General features: G+C 28.4%; 3 protein-coding genes across 3 annotated transcripts; all 3 read left to right on the forward strand.

Moving 5' to 3' along the window:
* Positions 1–9,029: 9,029 nt before the first annotated feature.
* On the forward strand, positions 9,030–9,299 carry CLUP02_16964 (uncharacterized protein; the record flags this gene model as incomplete). Its single annotated transcript, XM_049295881.1, has 1 exon — positions 9,030–9,299. A coding segment is annotated over one exon (270 nt), but the record flags the coding sequence as incomplete, so codon positions are not given.
* A 9,578-nt stretch (positions 9,300–18,877) lies between these two features.
* Positions 18,878–19,021, forward strand: CLUP02_16965 (uncharacterized protein; the record flags this gene model as incomplete). Its single annotated transcript, XM_049295882.1, has 1 exon — positions 18,878–19,021. A coding segment is annotated over one exon (144 nt), but the record flags the coding sequence as incomplete, so codon positions are not given.
* A 1,952-nt stretch (positions 19,022–20,973) lies between these two features.
* On the forward strand, positions 20,974–21,522 carry CLUP02_16966 (uncharacterized protein; the record flags this gene model as incomplete). The annotated part of the gene is made up of 3 exons (XM_049295883.1): positions 20,974–21,043; positions 21,086–21,297; positions 21,412–21,522. The coding sequence occupies 3 exons, from the start codon at positions 20,974–20,976 to the stop codon at positions 21,520–21,522; spliced, it is 393 nt and encodes a 130-aa protein (XP_049153030.1).
* Between the last annotated feature and the right edge of the window lie 738 nt (positions 21,523–22,260).

A 22,260-nucleotide genomic window follows, 5' to 3' on the forward strand; every position in this document is an offset into this window, starting at 1 on the left:
TAATCGAGGGGGCCGATTTAGTACTCTATATATTTAATTAAAAGCCGCTCGAGCTCGCGCTCTTAGCCTAGGTAAAAGAAACGGATAGTAGGACAGTATTAATAAAATAACGGCTTATTAAAACCCTCTTTAAATTAAGTACTAACCTAAATAAGGGGGTTTATATATTAGTACGCTATAACTAAATAGGACCTCTATTACTAAAACTATTTTAAAAGAGGCGCTACTAAGAAGCCGAGATATTACTTTCTTTAGGCTTTATAAATATTAATAAGCGCGACTTATATAATACGACGACTCTTAACTAAGCACTTTTTATATACTATAATAACCCCGTAATAATATCGATCTTATTATAACGTAGTACTAAAATATATAATACCGTGTTATATAATATTATTAGTAAGCTAGCGCGTCTTATAGATATATAAGACTATTAGAGTATAATTAGCTTATTAGTGCGAGAGCTAAAACTATTAAAAATATTCTATATATTATATTTATACTATTTTTAAATAGCGTCCTAGGGCGGTAACGCTATTATATTATAGTTTTTATAAGAGTTATTAAGTATAATTATACGTCTTATTACGGAAATATTAAAGTACGGCGTAAGTTTAATAAAAACGGGCGTTTTAAATATACTATAAAATATAAAAGAGAGTAGGCTAGGGCCGGTTATTATAAAGGTTTTTTGATTAAAAAGAAAGAGCGCTATATAAAAATAGTATTAATATAATAAGTAAAATAGTAAAGAGAGAGGCGGGACGCTAATATAAAAAAAATAGTATTAGGGAGGGAGGTAATTAATAAGCAAAGCTAGTAAAAAAAGTAAATAGTTATTAATAATAGACGTAATATTATACCCCTAAGGGAAGGAGAAATTATATTTCTTAGTAAGGAGCTTATTATTTTAAGTAGTATTTAATACGATTAGGGATTAAGTATTCTTTAGCTACGTAAAGGTATAAATTATAGAGCCTACTATTTTTATTAAGCTATATATATATACTATTTTTATTATTTCTAAGAGCACGCTTATAGTCTAACTAACTATTTTATATAATATAGATTCCGCGCTTAATATAAGTATTTTACCTTTAGACTACTTAATAATATAGCTCTTCGAGTAGTCTTTCTATAATAAAAATAAGCTCGAAAAATAATAAAAGGCCGTTAAAGTCGTAAGATAGAAACGTAGTAAGAAAAGGGCTCGTATTAATACTTATAGGTTTTTTTACGGTATAATAACGTACGTATCGTTAATAGTATTTACTAATACGAAAAAGATAATATATACCCCGCTATGCCTAACGACTTATCCGAGGATAACTAAATAGTACTAAATATATTAAATATAAGAAGAGAGCTTAGTAACTTTAGGTAAAAAGCCGGTAATAAATATAATATAACCGTACCCGCTTTTACTATAGCTACGCTAATATAAGAGATTATTAAGAATAGATATACTACTATTATTTTAATAAAGTTTAATAGTAACGAAAAGGTAGTATTAAGGGTAAGTATTCCGTTTTAAAATAAGTAAGTACGGAGAGAACTCCTAAAGCTTTTTAAGAGCGCTAGTTAGGATATTAATAGGGGATACTAATTATAAAGGGGATATGCTAGCTCGTATAAGGGTCGAGCTACTAAAAAGATATATCGTAATAATAAAGCTAGTTAAAGTAGCTTTTTTATTATATATTAAACTATTTATCTAATTATATATTAAACTATTTATCTAATTATATTATTTAATATAACCTTATATATAAATATATAAAATAGTATAATTATACTTTTACTAGGTCTATATAGTTATAGTATTATAATATTATAAGTAAATACCGCTATTATAAATACGAGCTTACTAATAATTTAGACTAGAGGCCTATATTAAAGCCTTTATTAATAAAAAGAGTAGACATTTTTAATTACGAAAACTTATTATATATAGATATAGCTACGTATTATAATACTAGCGAGTGTATATCTACTTATATAGCTATATAAATTTAGACTATCTAACGATAGCTAATGCCTATAACGTAGCCTTTTTATTATTAATCTCTAAGAGATTTGCTTTTCTAAAGAAAACGCTATATATATATAGCCCTAGCTTATTTAAATAAATATTTACGTTAAAATAATAGTATAGCGAGGTTTAATAGTCTATATAGCCTAGTCCTTATATTTTAAAATAGTCGAAGCTATTTATACTACTATAAGTAGCGCTTATATATTTTATAGTATAGTCGTAGGGATCCGTAACTCCCTCGGGTAGGATTAGCTAGCTAATTATTAACTTTTATAGGTTTTTAAAAACGGAGATTATATTAAAGTATAATAAGAATACGTCGAGCGGCCCTAACTATATAACGCGACTTAAGCACCCCGTTTTTAGTATATTATAGGCTATTATAAAACTAATAATAGCGTTAATTTATACGCCGTTAAGTAGGATAACTATGCCTATTTAATATAGGAAGTAAAAGAGAACCTTTTTAGGTATAGCTAATTAATAGCCGAGTATAACGAGACCTACTAGTGCGCACTAGGCCTTAGGAGTGGTTATTAATATAATAAATAGACCGGACGAGGTTAATAAAAAGCGGGTTTAGTTATGCCGCTTATTAATTTATAGTTAATAGATATAAACTTAACGGTAATAAACTAGGTTAGATAAAGGAGTAAACTTCTTAATACTCTAAGTTATTAATTAACTTATACCGTTACGTAAAGTAACTAGATATAGTATACTACTTAAAGTAATTCTAGGGCCGCTAATCTAGCTTTAATATAACTAAGGGTGCGTTATTAAATCTAAAACGAGCTCCCTTTTAATTATAATATATATACCCTAGATCGAAGAGCGGCTTCTAGGGTATATAAAGATTTACTAATTTAGTAATAACTTTACCGCAAGGTCTTAAAAGAATATTTATAGCTATATATATATATATAAGCTAAAATATAATATTATAACGTCCTATTAAGATACTATTCGAAAAGAGCATTTCTACTTTTAAGGTATTACTAACTAACTAAAATATCCCTAAAGTTTTTGCGTTTATTTAACGTTATAAGTAAATAGGTTTTTTTTATATTACCCTATATAGAGCGACCGGTGCTTCCTAAGAGTAGCCTTTAAATAACGTTCCGCCCCCCGCTTATTTTAAAAAAACGAATAAAATAAATTTAATCCCGTATTACTAATAATAACTAACCGTTATTTTATTAATTTATAATAGGGGCTCGCTAGGCTTTAAACGCCGCATTTTATAATAAAAAACGTTAAATAGGGCGTCTTAAAAAACCTATTAAAATAAAGATTAAGTAGTACGGTTCTAGTTATAATATCGATATATATACTATTATTAAAGCAGATAAAATAATAAAATAAAAAAGCTTTACTAAAACTAATATACTAGCTATAAAACCTCTTTAGTTTATTTATTATATAAACTTAAATAGCACGGCGGCTAGTCGTTTTTTAATTAGAAATATATTAAAGAAGTTCTAATTTATTAAGAGAAATAGGAGTACGGCTACGAGCGCGGATAGAAAATAAGAATATTAATATAAATTACGGTATTATATTATTATATTATTACGAGTTATAATAGGTATTAATAAGTATAAAATATAGAATAAGAGGCTTATATTAAATTAAGAAGAATGCGAAGAAGAACGAAAATTTTATAATTAGGACGAAAGTAAGAACTACTTAATAATATATTTTATAAACCGATCGTAGAAAAGTAACCCTGTTCCCGATTCGTAATATATTTTAAATTTAGATATTATATATAAATAAAAAACGCTACGACTTGCGGGCTTATAGCTTAGAGATTACGTTAGTATAGTCTAGTTAGTAGCTTTAATATAAAATAAATAGGCTTTTTATATCCCTGCTTATATATAACTTAAGTCTTTTTTTATATTTATTTTATATTATATTTAAAATACTATTAGTTATAATATAATACTACGTAGGACTAGACGTAAAAAGAAATTAAGTAAAGAAAATAAGGCCTCTTAATTTTTTTACGTAGTTATTTACTTAAGAAAGACCGATATTAAAAGAGGAGTAGGTTTAACGTTCTTATTAAAAATACTTCTATTATTAACGTTATTAAGAGCAAAGCCCTATTACGAAATAAGCTAGTTATTAAGATTATAAAATAATAAGAAGAGCGGCTTATTATAAATAGCGGGAGAAGAGTTAGCTACGTTTAATAAGTATTTATTAATAAGCCCGGTTTAAAAATATAAACTATTTTTATAAGAGCTACTTAGTATTTAATACTCTATTAGCTTAAATATATAGGTTCCGTATTTAGTATACTATTTAAAATAGTAATTATAAAATACGTAAAAAAAGGCCGAATTATAAACTATTACGCTAAGAACCTCGAAGTATTATTCACTATATATAGACCGTAAAAAATAAGTACTTAAGTTAATTAGTAACTATTTACTACTTTATAGTATTTAAAAAGACCTATTTTATAAACGTAATATATAAATAGATAGGACATATCTAGGCTAAAAGGCTAGTAGAGCCCGTATTATAATAACCGCTAAATATTTATTCCTAAAGGTCTATATTTAAGGACGTTATATTTAAAAACTGCCGTATATATATCGAGACTATATCGTTAAGGGTCGGTTCTTTAAAAAACGTTAGCTTTATAAGTAATAATAACAAATACGCCAACGTAATATAGACTTTAGTATTAGAATACTAATCTATATTTACTTATTAATACTAGAAATTTATTAATAGTAATATAGTATTTACGGGCGGGGTATACGGTCTAATTATATTTTCTTAAATAGCCTCTATTTTATTATAGAGTATTAGTATAACCGTAGTAAGCGTTAAAAAATACTTTATTAAGATTTAAAAAAGTATTACTATTAGAGGGTTTACTAAGTATATTACTAAGTGTTTAGCTATGCTAGAGTAAGATATAAAGTATAAGGATATAAAGTACGTAACTAAGGAGATTATTATACTATATATATTAATAATTTAAACTTCGTACTTATTAATCTTCGCTAAATTAGGTATATTAAACTTACGTATATAGTACTAAGTACTAGTTATTAATAGCATTATAGCTATAAAAATAGCTATTAGTTTCTATACTAAATTATATAAGTCCGCGTATTAGAAAAGGGTTCGGGTTAGTAAAGCAAAAGCGCTATAAGTAATAAAAAGAATAATAATACTTAATTAGTAGCTAAAAGGGTATAAAGCTCTATTAATATAAAGACGAGCGTCGGAGTTAGGGGAGTAGTTAATACGTATGTAAAAAACGACGCTTATTTATATTTAGAGCGCGATTTAGGTTATAATTAGCTACGGGGCTTTTTAATAATAATATTATATTATAGCTACTTTTAAATAAGCCGGCTGTCCGGGATAATCCCCTACTATTAGCCCTTATTATAATAAGTAATTAATATATAATATTAAATAAATAGGCTTCGTTACTTAGATATTGCTTTTTATCTTAAAAAAGAAGTAATTAATATATTATAGCTTTATTTAAAGTAATATAACTAATTAGGCGCGTAATTATAAAATAGTTTTAAGTCTCTGCGCGGGCTAAGTAGCTTTAAAAACCTTTTTAATAATATTTCTATTTATTAACCTAAAAATATAAGGGTATCTAGTTCTTAGTAATTACTATCGGGTCCTTACCGTTCGCTATATTAATAAATAACGCTAATAAAGACGTCCGAACGGTCCGGGGTAAATACGTAGTTAGTTAGTATTCTACCCTTAACTTCGGCCTTAATAAGCTTATATATATTATTAAGTTATTAATTTATCTTACTTAGTAATAAATACGTAGTACGGCTATATAAGTTAAAGTTAAATTTCTATAAGCGAATTTCTATAAGATATATATCTTTCTTAATTTATAGACCTTTTTATTTATTTATATTTAATAACTCTGTATAAGGACCTAGTATAAGAACTTAATTAAATATCGTAAGGCTAGCGGGAGATACTATCCGTTACCGGTTTTAATAAAAACTCGTATACTAGCTAGTATAATAATAATATATCTTAATACTATTTTATATTTACTTTTTAAATATAACCTATTCGAGGGGCCTTAAGTTATATCTTAATAACGAGTATTATAAAGGTATTATATATCGTTTTTTTTAAAGTAGCTAGTAGCATAGAATATAGAAATATTTTAAAAACCCCTAGCCCTTATTATAATATAGTACGTAAGTTATTAATTCGTTACTCTTTTAATAAAATAAGCTACTATAAGCTCGAACTATAATATAATAGTTTATATTATCGCTATCTTTTTAAATATTTAACGTAAACTATTAGCTCGGGCCCTAGTAGCGCAAAAGGTCCCTAGAGCTTATAAACTAAGGCCGTTTTAATAACTCGGCTATTTTAGCTTCGTATTAAAAATCTCTAACTTAATTTATAAATATAATTACGAAATAAAGCTCGTAGTAGTCTTTACTAAGCGCAAGTTACTCGAGATTAGATCCGAAGAAAATAGGATTAGCTTTAAAATTAGCGGCTATTTTATACTATATATTATCCTTAAAAAAGATGTTTATAATATAGTTGAGTACTTCCTTTACTAACCTAGGTATTTAGGAAAATATAAAGAGCGTTAAGTTAAAGCTAAGCTCTTACTAAACCGTAATTAGAAATTGCCCTTATATATAATATATTAAAAAGGTATATAACGCTTAATAATATATCTATTTCGTTATTATATTACCATAGAGCCTATTTTAGCTAGTAATTAGTAATAATAATATTAATTGCGTATACTAGTTAAGAAGGGCATTTTTAGCTTATTAGTAAAGTATCTCTTTTAGTATATTAGTAATAATTCAGGATTAAAGAGGCTTAATTTCTAATATTAACGAGATATATTTAAATAGCTTATTAAAAATAGAAGTAAGTTACGGAAAAGAGGTTTAAAATACTATTTAAGCGTTAAAAACTAGACGTTATTAGAGACGGATTACTTACGACGCCTCTAAATAGCGACGTTAAAGGGCTTAAGCTATACTTAATAGTAGCGTAGTACCCTTATAACTCTTAATAATAAAGGTAATTTACGTAAATAATAGTAGTAGTATATATAGTTATATATATAGGTATAAATTCTCTATTCCTTTTTATAATATTATAAAATAAAAATAGACTTAGTAAATCTTAGTATAAACTATATATATTTATTATTAAAGCTAACCTCCGGGATTATATAATAGCTACTTCTACTTTAACTCTAACTTAATAATTTTAAAGTTATAGCCTTTTTAAATTTATCTAACGGGGGCTAAGAGCACGTTAAGGTTATTTTTTATTAATAGCGAGTCTAATCCGTTACTAATCTATACTTCTATATTTTCTTTCTATTAAGGTTTAAATAAATAGCTAGAGCCTAATCTCTCCTCTACTAATATAGTATTTATTTTATTTATAACGCTCTTAAAACGGGCGAAAGTATCTCGAAGCTATGCTATAACTTATTTAACGTTAAATATAAAAGTAGTTCTTATAAGAGCTAAGCTTTTTTAATAATTAAGTTTTTATTTAAAGCGGCCGGAGTCTTTTATAAGTTCTTTTAAACGTTCTTTTTTATTAACTAGTGCTTTTTAAGATTATATAATATTATTTACGAGGTTAGTTACGTAGGTTAATTTACTTAAGGCTACGATTATATTATTTATATTACTTAGTAAGCGTAATAGACCGTTTAATTAGCGAGGGTACTTTAAAAGTCTAGCCGCTATATTAGATTATTATTAAAATAAAATAGAGTATTAATAAGTTACTAAGCGAGGTACGTAATATAGATTATTATATTTAAGGATAGACGCTACGTTTATTAAATACGAAATTAAAGCTAAATATAGACGAGATATAATTTTTATAAGTCCTAGTAAAGTTAACTAACCTATATTAAGCTACTTCTATTATTAACTTAATATACAAAGAACTAGAGCTTTTATAAATAGGCAAGTTAGTAAACGATCTCGTTTCGATATAGTATACTTATAAATAAATACTATATATATATACTATATAGCGTAGTTATAAATTTTAAAACCCCTCTATAGCCCTATTATTATTATAAATATTATATAAAAACGGCTATTTATATAAAACGCTAGCGGTCGAGCCGTTAGTAGTTTTTATAAAATCCGGTTATATAAAACCTCGCTTCTTAAAAAATAGTATTAGATATTAATATAGGCTTATATATATAAAGAGTATAACATACCTTATTTAAAAAGAAATTTAGTCTAGAGCCCTAGTATTAATAATATAAATCTCGTTATTAGTAATAGTATAAGCTAGTTTACTAAATTATTATAAACGCACTAAAAAAGATTATAGATTTTATATAGTAAGAGGCGTACTATTATATTACTATAAGAGTTTCTTACTAATAAATATTAAGACTAACCTACTTAAATAAAATAAGTAATACTACTTCGCTATTTACTTAATAATTAATTACTTTTATAGCAGGCTAACCGATAATACGTAGTACCCGCTACTAAATAGAGTTAAAAAAGATATAAATAGTACTATAGGAAATTAGTTTATTACTTATATTATAAGCTATTTATATAAGCTATTATAAAATAAAGAGTTCGTTATTAAGGTCGCCGCGCTCTTAGCGTACTTAAAAATCCGCAAAGCGCTTAAGGAATATAATAACGGCCCGTTAAATAATAAAACTAACTTATTATTCGAATTTAATAAGGTACTAAACTTTAACTTCGGAAATATCCTTATTATTATTAAAGTGCTTAAATAGGTTTTAATATTTTCTGTACGGATTTAGGAAATTTATATATTAAAAAATACCGTTTACCCCGGGACTTTACTAGCGACTTTTAATCTTTATAATAATTTAGTATTAAGAAAGATATTATATATATACTACTACGTATAAATCTTATTCTCTAATATTTATAAGGTAACTATATACTAGATACGGGCCGTTCTTTAAATAAGTTTTATAAATACGGCCGAGCTATTTTTTAATACGCTTAGTAACGACGAGTTAGAAATAAGAGGGTATTTAATATATAACGTAAACAAGGACCTATTTAATAGCAAGGGCGACAAGTCTTACCGTTCTAATATATTTAACGTTAAATCTAGCGAAAACTTAGACCTATTAAAAAGAGGGCGGTTAAATAACGATTATAGTAATTTAAACGTTTTAAATAAAAGTTACGGGCTTAGTATAGAAGAAGACGATAGCGATATAGAGTAAATATAGAGTAGTTACTAAGTTTATTACGTATAAGCGTGTATTATTTAATAATTATCTTATAACTATCCTTAGAAATTTTTATATTCCTTTATATTCCTTTTATATCGTTTACTTATAAAGAGATAACCTGCCCCGGTATTTTTTAAACGTCTAAAGAGTGTTCTATATACTATACTCTATATTTTATATTACGTAACGAAAATCCTACCCTTAAAGCCGTAGTATATATAATATATTAGTATTATTAATAATAGCTTATATAAAGTCCTAAATTACTTAGTTACTTTTAAGCTAGGTTATAAAGTACGAAATATTAAGAGACGAAGCCTAATAGTACTACGAAACTCGTAATAAAAGAATAGAGGTATAAGATAAGAGATAAGTTTATAAACTATTTATTAATAGCATAATTAGCTTTTTATTATTAGCACCTTAGTATAAGAAGTAAGTTATATTAACTATACTATAATTAGAACTAAAAATACTTTTTTAAACTATATATACCCCGTTTATTTTATTAAATCTCTCTCGTAGCGGAGCGACCTCTAGTTATAAAATACTACCTCGGTTAGTATTAAAATACCGGTAATACCGTCGCTAACGTTTATATAAATATCTCTAAGCTTCTTATTAACGTCTTATATGTAATATCTTATCGATTTTAGACTCTTAGAGTATTAGTTTTTTAGCTTATTATTACCGTTATAAATATAACGTCGGCCGTTAAGATTTTCTTATAAGTCCCGTTATATATTATAAATAATTATAATATTAGCTAGGCTTTCGTTGCGCTAAAGTATTTAATATTTAGTCTAAGTATATTAATAGTATATTTATTACGTCGGCTTATAATCTAAAAGACATAACCACATATATCTATTTTAATATTACTATCTAATCGGAGCTTTCGATATATATATAAACGAACTACCCGTTTAATAATTAACTAAGTTCGCCCCGCTATTTCCTTTTTAAAAGCCTATTTAACTTTTTAAAGCTATAGCGATAATAAAAGGGGCCCTATGCAAAGGGTACCCTAAAGTATTGCGAAAGACGGAAGTTTAATAAATACTTATTATTAACTATAGTTTTATACTATTCGTTATAACGCTTTATTTATTTATAAGTAAATAATATACGGGTAGTTTATAAAAGGACGACTATATAACTACCCTCGTAGTAATACCTAACCCTAACTCTCTAAAAAACCCTTTTTAATATTATTTATTAAGCACTCCTTATTACCTTAGCCGCGGTCTATTTATATATTATAAATATTAGTTTCGGTATATATTACTAAATAATACTAGTTAGTAATAGGGTCGTTATTTAAAAAGTTCGGTAATCTAGGGCCGCTAGGTATTTATAAATCTTAGTATCCCGTCCTAACGCCGAGTTAGATATTATATATTAGAACTTTAATTTATACTATTTTTTAAGCTATTATAAAGCTATCGATCGTGCTCTTTTTTAGCTATATTTCCCTATCCGAGACCTTTTAGAGGATCGCTTAGGGCCTCTAGGTTATTTTATTACTATATAGTACGCTCTTTATTATCTTATTCGTAACGTAATACGTACTTATATAGTTAATATAAGACTATATTATTATTAACTACCGATGTTTAAACTTATAAACTATAGGCTATAGTAGTAGCGGACTTATTATAGTAAAGGATATTACTATTTTACTCTTACCGATCCCCTACGTATAGCGGCTTAAGATTTCTTTTTAGTAATACCTAGCTATTATCGCGCTCTTTAGTATTAGTTTATTATAAATAAGGTTATACTTCTTAGTAAAAAAGTAGGAGGGGAAGGCTTATATAGGAAATAGCGCATACGTAACGTTAGTAATCCGGGTTAAATACTTAGTAAAGTATAATACTACGTTCGACGAGACGTAGGACTATATTAATATTATAATATAGTCGTTTATTAAGTAGTTAATAGCGATACTATATACGAGCCTACTTAGCTTACGTTTACTACTTATTAACGTCTAGCCCCGACGTTAGTTTATAGCGTTAGAGAGCTTTTTTAATAAGGATAATTTAAAAAACTAGACCCGGTTTATTAATAAACTAAGGTAATATAAGACGTAAATATATAGAAATAGCGGCCTCGGACCGTAGTATATAGGTAACGGCGTACTTATAATAACTATAATTAAGGTTAATTAGTAGTTTTACGTAGCTCTCGACGTGCCGCCCTTCTTACTACCTACCTATTCTAAATATAATAATAATATATAATAATAAGTTATAAGAAAAGGGATAATTAAATAGTATTTTTTATAAATTTATAATAAGCTATAATAAGCTATAATAATCGATAACGAAGGGTTATTACTAGGGCATATTATTATAAGTTATTTATAAAAGGAAAGCGACGCGAAGTCGAAGTACGTAGAAACATTACTATTAATAAGCGTTAGCATTTAACTAGTATCTAGCTACTTAAAAGCGGCGTAATAAGTTATAAAATAAGTTATATAGCGACGAGTTTAAAATATAAATTAAGTATAGTATTTTTATATAGAGATAGAAATTATTATATATATTCTGAAAATTATATTAAAAAGGCTACTAATACTTTAGCTACCGTTTTCGAGGCTGTATTATTGCTAAGGCTTTATATTATAATAGCGTTTTTGTTATATAAACTTTTAGGCCTTTTAGTAAGTAGTACTTTTAATAAGTAATAAGATCTCCGTAGCTTTTTAGTATAGTAAACACTTAAATTTTACCTATTTCTCTTTTGATTACGTAAAGCTATAGCCCTACTTCTTTACTTATAAGTAGTTCGCTAAGCGGTCTTTTTACTATAATTTAATTCTAGTACTAAACTAGTAATAAATAGCAAATTAATAAAATAGGGAGTTAAAGACGACCTAATACTAACGACTATTAGTGCTCCTCGAGCGCTATAAGAACGTACTTTATATACTATATAATAAGATAAATAGTAATTAACGAACTCTAAAGCCCGCTATATTTTATAATAATACGAGTAAAGCCCGTCCTACGTTACGCTTAGCCGGTTTAAATACTTAGAGCCGTAGCCGATTTTAATTTTTTAGTTCGTTTATTAATACGACGGAGGCCGTTCTTTTTAAATACCGTTAGTTAGGGAAGTTAAATAGGTACTTATAGCTTTATAAGAAATAAGCCTACTAAGGCCCGGTCTCGATTTTAAAAAGGGGGTAGGCTTTTTTAATATATATTTAATAATAATATAAAAGTAATAATTAATTACTAACTACGGCATAGCCCATAAGCCCCTTATATAATAATAATTAAAATCGGCTTTTTACCCTAAATAGCCCCGACTCTCTTATTTAACGTAAAAATAGGTCTTTAATAACGAGATATATACTTAAATCCTACTACTAATAAAATAAAACGTAGTACTATATAGCGGTATAAATCTATAATAGCTCGTAGTTTTTTATTAATAAATCTTTAATAATAACCGATTCGTAATAAGCGCACAATAAAAAAAGTGCGTTTATTTTTAGGGGGGATTTTATTTCTAGCGCTAAATACTATATTATTAATAACTAAGAGATTATAAATAAGAAAAGTAATAAGCTATAGTTTATAAATAAGAGCATAAAATAAGAGCGTTTATTAAATAAGTAGATTCGTCGGATTTATTAGCGCTTATAAGTATAGCTAAACGCCTCGACTATTTAATCTAAATATAAGGCTTACTTATTATTAAGTAGTAAATAACTCGATCCGATAGACCCTATTCGCACGTCCCCCTTTCTTTTTAAGTATATATCTCCTCGACCCCCTTTATTATTATATAACTATATATTTTATAAGGACGAGAGCGTAAGCTAGAGTAGTAAGTAGTCCTAGCCGTAATTGGTATTAATATAATATAATACGTTATATTAAAACTTTAGCCTAGACCCGGCCTTTTTATACCTAACTAAAATAGCCGTTAAATTATTACCGTCCGTTAATAAGTAGTTAAACAAAAGTAAGTAAAAAATAATATATACGTAACTTATCTATATCGCACTCTATAATATAAAAAGAAAGGCGATGGGGCTAGGTAAACTTTATTACTAGTTTAAATAAAATACTAAGAGAGCTAATAAAAGAAGTAAAAGATAAGAAAATAGCGTTCGTTCGAACCTAAATATAAATAAAATATATTAGCGAGTTATACTAGCGTTATAACGGTTTAGTTTTTTTTACTAAGTAGTAATCTATATTATATAGGCTTTTAAATAAATAAAACGATAAGGCTCCTTTTAATAGCTTATAGAGGTAGGGTTAACGGAATTTTAATTAACGCATAAACCCCGGACGGATTACTAAGTAGGTTATAAAATAAAAGTAGAGGGGTTATATAAATAAAGAATTAGCGTTATATTACCCTCTCTATTTTATACGTCCTCTTTATAAAATTACTTAAAGGAAAACGTATTTAGAAGTAATTATAATAATAATAGGTTTTAATTATTTAACGGCGACTTTATATTACTTAAGAGGAGCTAGCCTAAAAGCGGAACCTTTATCAATTATCCTATACTAATACTAATTATTTTAACGTAAAATAGCTTAAAATATATATATAATCCGCTATAGGCTTAGAACTTAAATAATAAGCGCTACGTTTACTAGCCTTACTATAGTTACTTCTATAGCTAATAATAATTTTATTAAATAGACGTAAATAATATATTATTATTATATACCTTAATAGCGTTTATTTTTATATAGACGAGTATAAGTACGGGCTCTAGTCCGCTATTAAAAACGTTTATATAATAAGAGATCTAATAGTTAAGTCTAGTTTTAATAAACTAAGAGTACGTTATAATACTAAGGGGTATAGAGGGGCTATTATCTAAACGGCGTAAAAATAAAAATATAAATAATAAATAAGAAATATACTATTATATTAAAAAATATATATACTAATCCGATTTTCCCGCTCTTAATATATATTAAAATACTCGCTTATAAAGCCGGATAGACCTACGCTTAACTTTAAATAAAAATTAGGATATAAATAGCTTTAGAGTATTAATAATTAAATCGTAAACGATTATAGATTTATCTAGGTCGTCGGGGCTAAGGTTTATTTACCTAGCCTATTTTAGCTTTTAAGTTACTTTTTATACTATATATAAAATAAATACGTGCCTCGTTTACCTAGTATAGCTAACGACCCTTATTTAGTACGTAATATAACTTATTATAAATATATTAGTTAGTTGCGCGTAGTTATTAAAGACTAAGTATACGTTATTAAAAGCTCGGATCGTACTTAGAGATTACTAAATAGTTTACTACGCCCGGATAGCTAATACCTAAGTATTTTTATAATAATTAAAAACGCAGCTAAGCGGGTTATTTTATAAAAACTCGGTATAAATATTATTAAGTTTAATACGACCCGGGGCTATAGTAAGATCTATTTTAATAAGGCTCTAATTAGCGCGTCTAGTATAAGGCTAACGCTAATTATTAATACTAACGTTCTGCCTTATAAGCAGCTCGGGAGGCTAAGGAAATCCACGCTCTATTATAAAGTCGTAATAAGGCTATTATTAATCTCTTATAATAAAAGTATTACGTTTATTATACCGTTTATAATACCGCTCGTAATAATAAAAGCTAGTAATTAAATTTATAATCGTATACTTCTCCTATTTACTAATACTATATATCTTTTTACTAACGATATTAGTAGCGTAGAGGTCGTTACTTAGCGTTTTACGTTATAACTAAACCTCAGTACGCTATTTATATTATTAATATAGCCCTAGTTAGTAATCGTTATAAACGGTAATAGAGAGGATTTTATATATAGTCGCTTATTATAGTTAATTCGTAAAAAGATAAATACCTACGTATCCCAACGATTCTATAATATCCGCGTTATTAACCTAGTTAATAAAATACCTAAGTCTTTTTAACGCCGCCTTAATTCCCTATATTAAGATATACTTAGTAATAAGCTATTCTATATAACGGAAATAAAACGGGTTAAGCGCGTACTTATTAACTATTTCTTCTTAATTACTTACTTTATTAGCTTTTTTTATTATATTATAAAATACGTTAATAGTGCCGGCGCGCTACTCTTTAACTTTTTTACTATCTCTTAGCTTAATAACTTAATAATAGCGGATCTATTAGCGTACTTCGTAAGGTTCTTTACGTACTACGACTTTATTAATAACCTAAAAAGATTTGCTAAATTAATTATCGCTTTTAGCTTTATACTAAACTAGTACCCTCTAAGTATATACCGTATATTTACGGGTATATATAACCTTAGTCCTTATTAACGGCCCGTAATCTTCGATTTGCACGACGTTTTTTAAATATTTTATAAGGATATATATTATAATATATATAGTATTATTATCCTTACGTATAAAAGGTTTATTAACTTCCTCTTACCGTCTTAGTTTGCTAAGATAGTTAAGGCCTAAATAGCCCGTATATTTTAATAACTAACGGTAAGCTAAGCCTTAGCGTTATTATATTAATAGCTTATTACCGCTTTTATAAAAAACTAAGTTTAGTTTTAATTTAATAATATATATTACTTTTATTTACGGCGCGCCCTATAGGTCTTTCTTACGTACGGCTACGGTTATTATTAAAATTATATTAAGGTATTTAGTATTATAAGCGCGGCCGATTTATAATTTATTGAAATAGCTAAGTATATTTTTTATAAATAAAACGTTAATATATAAATACGTATAAAGCCGGATATTGCGTCAGTATAAGTCTTATATATTAATAATAACGGGACGCGGGGTAAGTACCCCTTTAAAGTATTAAAATAGCTTAAAAACGATATCGGGCTACTTAGCTATTTAATATAATAGAACTTTAACGTCGTTTTTAAGACGAGCTTAGGTACGTTATAAGATATTATTATTATTATAATATAAATAAGGGCGACCCCCCTAGCTAACCGATCGTAATAAGTACTATTAGCGCCGGCGCCCTTTATATTAACGGGTAAATAGTAAATAAGTATATTGCTCGCTTTAAGTCCTTTTTAAACGACGCGTTTATACCTCGCTAGGTTCTATTTATTCTTATTATAGGCCCTTTTATATAACTAATAATATAGATCCCCTTTTTTATTATAGTTATACGTACCGTAGCCTTACTTTTCTTTAATAATAGGTACTTATTAAAGTATATTAAAAAGGCTTTACGAAATATATTCGGCTTTAATAAAAGTATTATTAACTACTTAGCGGCCGATACAATAAGTACTATAGTTAGTATAATAGTTATTACTATATAAGACATAAGCGCCTATATTTTTATTAATTATAATAGAGTAGGCTAGTAGACCGGCGATCGTAATAGCCTCTCTATCTCCCTATTTTCGTTCCTATTTCTATCGAGGCTATTTAAAGCCCGCGAGCTAATACTAACGGACTATATAAATTATAAACTCTTAAAAACGACTATTAATAGGGACCGTATAGCTTTATAAAAGATATTTATAGTTTTTAATATAGTTTTATACGAGGCCTATAGCTTTTAATAACTAAATAGCTAATCTAGTTTATAATATCTAATATATAACCGCTACTCTATAGTCCGTACTAGTCCTTTTTATTTATTTTTTCTTATTTCTTTCTTCTTCTCTTTTTTTTTTCTTTTTTTTTTCTTCTCTATCTCTTTTTTTTTTTTTTTTTTTTTTTTTTTTTTTTTTTTTTTTTTTTTTTTTTTTTTTTTTTTTTTTTTTTTTTTTTTTTTTTTTTTTTTTTTTTTTTTTTTTTTTTTTCCCTTTTCTTTTTACGTTTCGCTCTTTTTTTATTATATTATGATTAAATAGTATAAAAAGTAATTATAACCGAGTACTACGAGACGCTATTAATAATACTATAGCTATTTTATATTTTAGTTTATTAATAGCTTTAGTACTTTTTAAGACGGCGGCTTAGTAATTAATAACCTATCCTTAATTATACTATAAAAAGTAGCCTTTTTTTTTTTTTAAAGCGTTATACTTAAGCTTTTTAATCTTACTAAGTACTAGCTCCTCTTTAAGCTCGTTTAGCGGCAGGTAATAGGACTACTTTTTCTCTTACTTAGTATAAGTATTTTAAAACTATAATAAGAACGACTAGTAGCAGATCGTTATATAAAAAAAAGTAAGTCGATCCGGTAAGTTCTTTTACTTTAATATTAAGTTTAATAGCTCTAAGCCGCTATTAAATAGCTTATTTAGTTTTAATAACGAAGAAAATAATAGGTATATTTTTAAAGGCTTCCCCGCCCTAAGACGTTTAGTATTATACGCAAGGGCAGAGCTATTTATTTTTAAACTACGTACTTTATAACTATATTTATTTTTTAATAAAGGGTACGATTACTATAGATAGATTTATTATTAACTACGGGCTCGCTCTAAGAATTTAATAATATTAATATAGTAGCTCGCGAGTAATAAGGCGTATTTCTATATTAGTAGCTATAAAGTAGCTTATAATTTTACGTTATACCTAGCGGCCTTTTTAAATAGTTATTTTTATTTAAATATAAAGTTATATTTAAATATAAAGTTTCGCGTAGCTAGTTTATAGGAGTCGCTCGCTATTTATTTATAAAAAACTACTAACGAGGGATACGATATTAGTAGCTTACCGTTTACTATATAGTAGTTAATACGGAGCTAGAAGCTCGAGTAATACTTTAGTACTTCTAATTATTATAAGAAACGGCGACGGGATAACGATAATAATAAAAATAAGGGCATAAGCTATAAATAGCCGAGGTTAAAGTAGTAGGGTGTGTGCTTAGTAAAAGAATAAGGGTATATAACGCTTTTTCTAAATTAATATACGTAATATAATAAAGAAGAATAATTTTAAACTAAGGCTTATTTTAAAATATAATATTATTATAACCGGATCTATACCGCTACACTTTGTTAATATATTACGAATATAGTACTCCGTTATGCTATTTTATTTAATATACTCTTTTTTAATAATAGTTAGTATACTAATCCTTTACTTAGCTTTTTAAGTAAAGTAGCCGTTAACTTTAAGCTAATTTTATAAATACCCTATAAGTAATCATATGCTTAGAAATAGCGTAAACTAAAGTATTTCTTAAACCGGTAAATAGTATAGAGGTAGGGAGACCGAATCCTACCTATTTTGATTAGTATTTAGTTAACGTAGTCCGAGCTTCTCTAACCTCTTATTAAATATACTAGCCTTTAAAATAGCGACCCTCGTATAGCCTTATATTAATATATATTATAAACTATAGACTATAAATACTTAGTTAATAAAAATAGTATTAGTAATAAGGACGACGGCGTTAAGCTTAGATAAGAATTATTACGATAATATTATATATTTAGGCTCGAGGCCTAGTATAGAGTATATTATTATTTATTATAAACGTATTACTAAAAGCCGCGGTATCCGTAATAACGAGGATATTATTACTAAGCTACGATTTTAATAACGATATAATCTTTTTATATATAAAACTAGGTACGTTTTATATAAGCATAGCGAATATATACTAATAAGTTTATAGTTTAAAAAGTAGTAGCTCGGCCCGAACTATACTAACGTCCCTAATTATAGCCAAATAATAAAAAGCGATCCTTATAATAACTATATAAAAAGTATAAAGCGAGACGAAATTTATTTTAAAGAGTACCGATTAAAAGGCTTACGTATTTATAATACGTAAAAGTTAGCTAGTTAGTATTTTTAGGCGCTTAGCGGTAAGCTATATACGGATACTTTAATAGAAGTAAATAGTTACGTTATTAGTCCTACTCGGTACTAAATAATAGTAGCTCTATTAAATATAAAGAGATATTCTTTTATCCGGAGTTCTAAGGCTTAAGTTAGGACGATATACGTAGGAAGTTACTTAAGAAAACTTATAAAGTAGCGAGAAGGAACGTTCGAGACGAAAGCTAAGGTATAGTCGTTCGTAAATTAATTAATTTTATAACGCTTTTAGATCTCTCGCTAGCTAAGAAGTTAGCGTTTATTTTTATTAAAATAGCCGTACTTTTTAATATATAATACGTATATAAAATTAAGTACCGTCGCTATCGTCTTAGTTACTATAGCGAGGGATATATTTACTTTATTATACTATCGCTTATTTATTTTTTACTTAGTTAGTAAGTCGTATAATAGTCTTAATAGAAATTATATATTTTAGCCCGTCTGCGCCCTAATATTATTTATATCTTTGGCTTTAGCTTGCTATGCCCTTTTTAGTAAATTTACTTATTCTTAATATCGGCGGACTGGGTTAATAAAAATAGACGGGGGCTCTCTGAAGTAGTGCTTATTAGTGACGTCGGGTTTATAAATATTATATCCCGTGCGAATATCGGATTAGCTATATCCGTAGTGGGTTAGGAACTCGTTATATAGCTTTTAAATAGTATCATAAATAACGCACTTAAGCTTTTATATTTATATAAAAAAGAGCTATTAGCTACGTACTTATAAAGAGCTAGTAGCGAGGGTTAAGTATACCGAAGCCTCTATATTTATATAGTTAGTTTATATTAGCCGAGCGCGTACCGTATTATTTATAATATATATATAAGTTAGAGATTATATATTACGGGATAGTTAGCTAAAAACTAACTACGTCATATATATTAGGGTATATATTTATAAAGGGAATTTAATAATAAATAAGCCCGATTCGCCCAGCTTTTCTTAGTTATTAATATAGAGTATACCTTATTAGGGTTTATTTTAATAATAGGGTATAAAAGACTAGCCCGAGATATTTTATACCTATTAGCTAGGAAGTTATAATAGTAAATAGTATGTACGTGCGATGTTACAACTAGATTATTTATCCGCTATATAACTATATTAAGGTAAAATTAGTATTAAGAACTATCTTTTATAAGAGGATTTAAAAAGCCGCTATGTTAGTACTTAACGCATTAGTAAAGGATTTATTTAGATAGCTACTAAAGTTTATAGTAGAATTTCTTTATTATTTTACGTTAATATATAAAGTATACGACTTTTTAATTCAAAATCGGGCGCGGCTTTTAATATAAATAATATTATATAATTATACTTTTTAATAAAAGCTTAGTTAGGGATCCGCTACGGGATTTATTATAATAGGCCGTAATAAGCTTATTAAAACTCTTACGTTAGCTACTTACTATTAAATATAAATCGTACGGTATAGTATACGATTATATTAATAATTAGCGAGAACGTATTACTAACGGGCTATAGTATATAGGAGAGAGAAAAGGTATTATCCTAGCTCTCTAACGAGATAATATTAAATAACCTAGCCTGGCTACTAAGCTAAAAAATAAGAAAGATATAATAATATATACTACCTGCGCGCTAACTCTTATAAGACGGGTCTATTATAACGCGCAGTATAGCTATGTGTAAAAAGCATGTCCTGTTAGATTGAACTTATTTGGATTTCTAAACGCATAGACTCCTTCTAATAGTGCGAATATTCTTAAGCCTCGCACATAGTACCGGTAGGGATCCGGATTGATTACTTTAGAAATGGCTTATGCTAGGAACGGATGAATACCGTGGCCTTTCCGTTGACTCACTAGCACGCTGTTCAAAATGGATCTTCTAACTTCTTATCGAAGGATCTACTGAAGGTCAGTAGAGTCAGCAATGGGCTTTGCCATTATGGCGCCTTATCTTGCTCGTTCTTCGCGTGATCTTCTCCAGAACGTCATCTATAGTAAGTTGCTAGGGGAGACGACCGCCACTGATGACAGCATAGCCAATCTCGTCGGATGTCATCCACGAACGGTACGCCGAATCCGCTCGAAACTGCGCACCTGTGGAACCACAGAGACTCCGACAAATACTCCTGGCCGCCCCAAGTCGATCACGCCTCCTATGTTGAGTGCCCTGCGTGGCAACCTCGCTGTTGACCCGTGTCTGACACTAGATGAGATGGCTGCCTTCCTTCGAAAACACTACGAAGCCGACGTATCGCGCTTGAGCATTAGTAGGGCCTTGAGGAAGGATAAATGGTCCCAGAAAGCCACACAGAATATCGCCCAAGAGCGTAATCTAGACCTACGAGACGAATTCATGCATTAGATCTCGCAGTACCGATCCGAGCAGTTGGTGTTTGTGGACGAATCCGGCATAGACAAGAGCATCGGTATACGCCGTCGAGGCTGGGCTCCTCGAAGGAAGCGGCCACGTTAAATCAAGCGATTTTACCGCGGTCAGAGATACCAGATACTACCCGCGTATACTCAAGATAGGGTGATATACTTCCGGGTATATGAGGGATCGACTGATACGAAAGTCTTCGAGAGTTTTATTAAGATACTCCTACTATATTATGGTCGCTGGCCTGAGCCCCGGTCTGTGTTAATCATAGACAATACCTCTTTCTATTACTCGGATCGCATACGGGAGATGTGCTCAGCAGCGGGAGTAGTGCTGCTTTACTCGGTACCCTATTTGCCAGATATTATTCCTATCGAGCATTACTTCGGCGAGTTAAAGAACTTCATCTAACAGGTCTAGAGCGAATATTAAGGATTTATACGGACTAATTTCTAATCGTTTCTAAAGGAATATATAACGATCGTCGGCTAGCGGAAGAAGAGTGCTAGGGGCTATTTCTATAACTATTCGATCTCTATTAACGAGCCGCTAGACTAAAGCAACTAAATAAATTATAATATTACGTAACTACGATGCCGTATTCCTAATTAAAATAGACCTTAATATCCCGTACCTATCGGCGAGTAATACCTTCTAATACGCCCTGCTTAATAAAAAACTAAGTATCGTTATCCTTATAAATAAGCTCGAGATCTAGCCCTCTCTTAATCGTTAGGTTATATATAAGCTCGAAGTATCGTTTCTGGGTATGGCTTCTTATTTTAGAGCAATGCTATTTGTAATATGCCTCGATAGCGTCGTCCCTTAGCC

The sequence above is a fragment of the Colletotrichum lupini genome, chromosome 9 (assembly GCF_023278565.1).
Source record: "Colletotrichum lupini chromosome 9, complete sequence".
Classification (NCBI taxonomy): Eukaryota; Fungi; Ascomycota; class Sordariomycetes; order Glomerellales; family Glomerellaceae; genus Colletotrichum; species Colletotrichum lupini.